General features: G+C 51.7%; 1 protein-coding gene across 3 annotated transcripts in view; it reads right to left on the bottom strand.

The window, feature by feature from the left end:
• LOC310815453 (vang-like protein 1) overlaps nt 1–5,000 on the bottom strand; it is a 39,346-nt gene that overhangs the window by 9,210 nt on the left and 25,136 nt on the right. For all 3 annotated transcript variants that reach the window (XR_014554623.1, XM_083685224.1, XM_083685223.1), the window contains exons 4-5: nt 2,708–3,139; nt 2,162–2,337 (exon numbers count right to left, since the gene is read on the bottom strand). Coding sequence is in view for 2 of the 3 variants with exons in the window: in XM_083685224.1 (XP_083541350.1) it covers nt 2,162–2,337; nt 2,708–3,139 (608 nt within the window). In the remaining variant the exon portion in view is untranslated. The remainder of the gene's footprint in view (nt 1–2,161; nt 2,338–2,707; nt 3,140–5,000) is intronic.

Below are 5,000 nucleotides of genomic sequence, written 5' to 3' on the forward strand. Positions count from 1 at the left end.
ACTGTTTTTCTCTCCTCCCCTCTGCCCTGTCTTCCTCTCCTCCCCTCTACCCTGTCTTCCTCTCCTCTACACTGTCTTACCTCCCCTCCCCCTGTCCTCTCCCACCGCAGGGTGATCAGAATCCTGCTTAGCGCAGCCCAGAATTCCTCCAGGCAGTATGTCATCAGCCCCACTCTCTCTGAATCCCAATGCGCTGCTACAACATGTCAGGCCTGGTGATGCTGTAGGACATGTCCCTCTGATCCCTGAGCAGTAAATAAAGCAGCCTTCACACAGGGAGATGAGGGGAGATGGAGGCACTATGGTGTATAGGTTAGCAGAAGCCATCTGTCCACTATAGTGGACCAAAGCCCCCCCATGTTCATCTCCTACTAGTGAGGGTGGACATAGAGGACATGACATCGGGAGGATTAGTACTGTGTTTAAACATGTATAAACAATGGCTTAAGTCCTCCTGCTGAGGGAGGTACAAAGACAGATACTTTTACACATACACTTGGGTATAGATGTAAATAATTAAGTACTCCTGGGATGGTACACACACACACACACACACACACACACACACACACACACACACACACACACACACACACACACAGTATCCACAGACACATTACGACACACACAATTCCATATCAAGTCACTTCAATAACAAACTCCAGCACCCACTCCATTAAGTTTTAGAAAAATACAAAAAGATCCAAACACTGTAAAGGTGCTGTGTCAGGGTCTCCAGTGCTACAGTCCTTTGATCAATTATTAAGCTGTGGCAGAGAGGAGACACACAGGGCTACTTCTCTTCTCTGTGCCTGTGGCTCCTCCAGAAGTAGGTGCTTGAAATGCTAGCCCAGCCCACCGGGAGTCAAGGACGGGGGAACTTCAGACCTAAATAGTGGGGTCCTTGCAGAGCGAGGAGGTTTCGGTGCTTGAAGCACTGAGGGGTACCTCTGCCCTCAGATTGCCATCAAAGGCCAGACGAACAGGCCTCCAGGCCCACTCGCAGCACAGGCGTACACACACACACACACACACACACACACACACACACACACACGCATGCACTCACTCATAGACAGACAGACACATACACACACACACACACACACACACACACACAATTATGATAAGGCATCAGAGACCGCCAGACAGCCTGCCTGCCAGAAACACAGGAATGTCATCGCCAGTCATGGCCGGAAACAGGCCTGTGTGTGTGTGTGTGTGTGTGTGTGTGTGTGTGTGTGTGTGTCTATGAGTGAGTGTGTGTGTGCGCCTGTACAGTATGCGCCTGTGTGTGTGTGTGTGTGTGTGTGTGTGTGTGTGTGTGTGTGTGTGTGTGTGTCAGGGCTGACCAGATGCTGTATGTGGCCTGTAGGGAGCCCTAATTAGCTGTTTGTTTACAGTCACAGACGCACAACAGATAGACTGCCAGTGTCGCTGGCCAAGCAGGGAGACAACAGAACACAGTCACTTTATAAAGGGACAACACCCGCAGGGCAGCATCAAACACCAGCCAAGGCTGAGGCTAAAGGGGCATTTTGGTGTTCACAGTCTGCCCCAACCGTGTGAGCTCCAGAAAGGTGGACTCAGGGTTGTATTCAGGGTGAGGTTAAACGTTCAGAACACTGACAAGTATAAATGTAATTTATAGCCCTCACATGACTATCTTGGCTAAAAATGGCAGAAGCCATTACAGACCAGGTTCTTCTAGTCTGGGCTGTTCTCTCTCTGGCTCATGAGAACTCGCAGTCTTGTGAGTCTTACTCATAGGCGTCTCTCTCTCTCTCTCTCTCTCTCTCGTGCTCTCCTCTAAGTTGTTCCCCCAGCCCTTCCTCCCTCTATGAGATCTTTCCGCCCTCTCACTCTTTCCCTCCTGCTGTCTCTCTCTCTCTTGTTTCATCTTACTCGTTCTCATCCTCTTTGAAGTATTCCCCAATTCATTTATCTGACTACTCCACCATCATTCTCATTCTCTCTCTCTCTCTCTCTCTCTCTCTCTCTTTCCCTATGTCCCCCCCCCCTCTCTCTTTCTGACTTCTCCCCCCTCACTCTCCCTCTGAGATCTGTCTTCCTTCCTTCCTTCCTTCCTCCCTCCCCACTTCCTCCCATCCCTCCCCACGTCCTCCCATCCCTCCCCTCCTCCTCCCCCTCCCCCTCTCACCTGAGCTGGCCCAGGTTGTAGTGGCGCATCTCCCCGTCGGTGGAGCGTGTGACGCAGAGGGAGAAGCTGGGCTGCAGCTGCCTGAGCTCCAGCAGTACGATGGCCAGGTAGTGGATGAAGAGGAGGGCGTCCACCAGGGACACAGCATACTGCACGATGCCCTGGTAGTTCTCATCCTGCACAGAAGAACAGGAGGAAGCCCAGGGGGGAGGGGAGGGGTCATTACACACACACACACACACACACACACACACACACACACACCATATACATAGACACACACACTCACACACCATATACATACACACACACACACACACACCACACATATACAAATATACACACACACACACACACACACCACATATACACACACACACACACACACATCATATACATAGACACACACACACCATATACATACACACACACACACACACCACATATACATATATACACCCACACACACACACACCACATACACACACACACACACACACACACACACACACACAAACACAAACACAGCCACCTCCTGTCCCTGACCTGTGAGTCCAGGATGCGCACGCTGTAGAACAGCCAGTAGGACACCACGAACAGCAGCACCAGCACGGCCAGCAGCGCTCGGAACACAAAGACCCGAGGCAGGCCGGCGCGCGGCGCCCGGAAGAACAGCGCCCACACGGCCAGCAGCAGGATCAGCAGCTTGAAGGCCACGGAGATGAAGAGGCCCTCGCAGGCTGTGCCGCAGGCCTGCAGTTTCTCTGGCCACAGCAGGTGGGGGAGAGCCAGGAAGGCCAGGGGGGTGAGGAAGACTAGCAGCCCCAGGACCAGGGCCAGAGTCAGGGTGAAGTAGCGGCGGCAGTCCAAGCCCACGCTGTCCTCCAGGTCCTTGGTGATGCGCACAATGTCCTCCTGGGAGAGGCTGTGCTCCGACGTGCCCGTGACCGCCGTGGTGGTCTCCCCCCAGTTGTCATCCTGTGGGACGGAAGGGGGAGAGGGAGGGTAGTGGGTGGAGAGAGAGAGAGAGAGAGAGAGAGAGAGGGGGGGAGATAGAGAAAGAGGGACAGAGAGAAACAAACATACTGTTAAATACAATCGCTTGCATGAGTGCGTAGCCTCTTCAACAAGCTGTTTAAGTTGGACACGAGAAAAACACTCAGTTGACAAGTCAGACTTGATTCCCTTCTACTCTCTGTAGACCCACTTTTATAGAAGGCATGAGGGACTTTGCCTGCGTCTGCTCAACAGTCAGCAGGGGAAAGGGAAAGGGACCAGAGAGAGAGAGAGAGAGAGAGAAGAAAAGAAAAGAAAAGAAAGATAGGAAGTGGGAAAAGAAAACAGCCGGGGTAAGCCGGCTGCCAACTCGGGGTGTGTACACGGCAGCGCGCTGACGTCGGCGTTTCGACAACATCCGCCGATAGTAAAGTTCACCGTCTCAGACGAGAGCTGCTGGAATAACAGGGATATACGGCTCTGTACAGAGCAGTCATCACACCAACCAAAACACAGCCCTGCCTACACACACACACACACACGCACACACACACGCATACGCACACACGCACACACACACACCAACAGAGAGCTGCTTGTCTCTACAGATCACCACGTTAGCCAAAGGGGAGCCCCGTGGCAACAGAACAGACCAATGGGCTTCCCCCCCAGTGACACACATAGCTGCTCTCTGCTCCCGAAAGTACAACAGATGGAGGCTGATGAGATTTGGTTTTTTTTTCACAGCAGAGGACGGACTCCGATTTTGAGAGACAGACTCCAACGTAGGGCGCTCGAAATAGCACAGGGAGAGAGAGAGAGAGAGAGATAAAAGAGGGAAAAGGGGAATTCATACAGGATGCATTATCATCGTCCTGGGCTTGCTGAGATACATGGGGGGGGGGGGGGGGGGGCTCTTTGTCCCATCACCCCGGGGGGTTAAAACAGCACGGGGGAGGGGGGGGGGGGGGCGGACAATAGGGGGGCCAGGATTTATGGTGACACTCAATCCCGAGCCGGAAGCTAGCCACCACAAAGATATTATATCACCGTAGCCAACCAGCCAGGCCAGATCAAACCTAGCCTCGTAAAACCAGCCCCACATCACAAGCTCACATTCTGTCTTGCTTGACTAGGCCAAGACGACATTTAGATGACGACGACGACGATGATGATGATGATGATGATGACGTCACTGCGCATTGTCCAGAGGGAAACGTCAATGTACTGTATTTGTTGGCTGCTTGCCTGACATTACAGTCACACCTGTGTGATTAGTGCATTCTAGGATGGATGCAGAGAGCTGTCAGTGAGATGGCGAGAACAACCTGAGGCGTGTAGAAACCACCACCTGTCCTCATCCCTCATCCTTCATCCGTCCTTTCATCCTATCTCTCCCTTCCTGTCCCTTGAGCCTAGGGCTAGGGTTGGTAACACGTATGACATTCTCATTATCCAGAGTCATAATGAGCGTCCATGCTCTTGCCTGAGCCAGTAGAGCTGACCCGAAATGGCCGACAAACAGATAGAATGATCTAGATAACACAATGTTACATCATAAATAGCCATGACTTCAGCCAGTCTGGCCCCCTGAGGACACCACCATGACAGTGGATCAATGGGAGAGCAGTAAAGCTCACTGGAATGCTGAACTTTGGGGTCAAGGGGTCACAGGGTCAAGAGACATTTAGTAATCCGACACCTATCATTGTATTTAGGTGGGGAAACAAAACCACACGAAAACAACACTTTTTCTCACAAAAGAATAATCATTAGATGTCCAAAGATAAAAAACAAAACAAAAAAAACAACAAGAATCAAGTCCTATGACTGACAATCCAAT

This window comes from Argentina silus, assembly GCF_951799395.1.
Source record: "Argentina silus genome assembly, chromosome: 14".
Taxonomy (NCBI): Eukaryota; Metazoa; Chordata; class Actinopteri; order Argentiniformes; family Argentinidae; genus Argentina; species Argentina silus.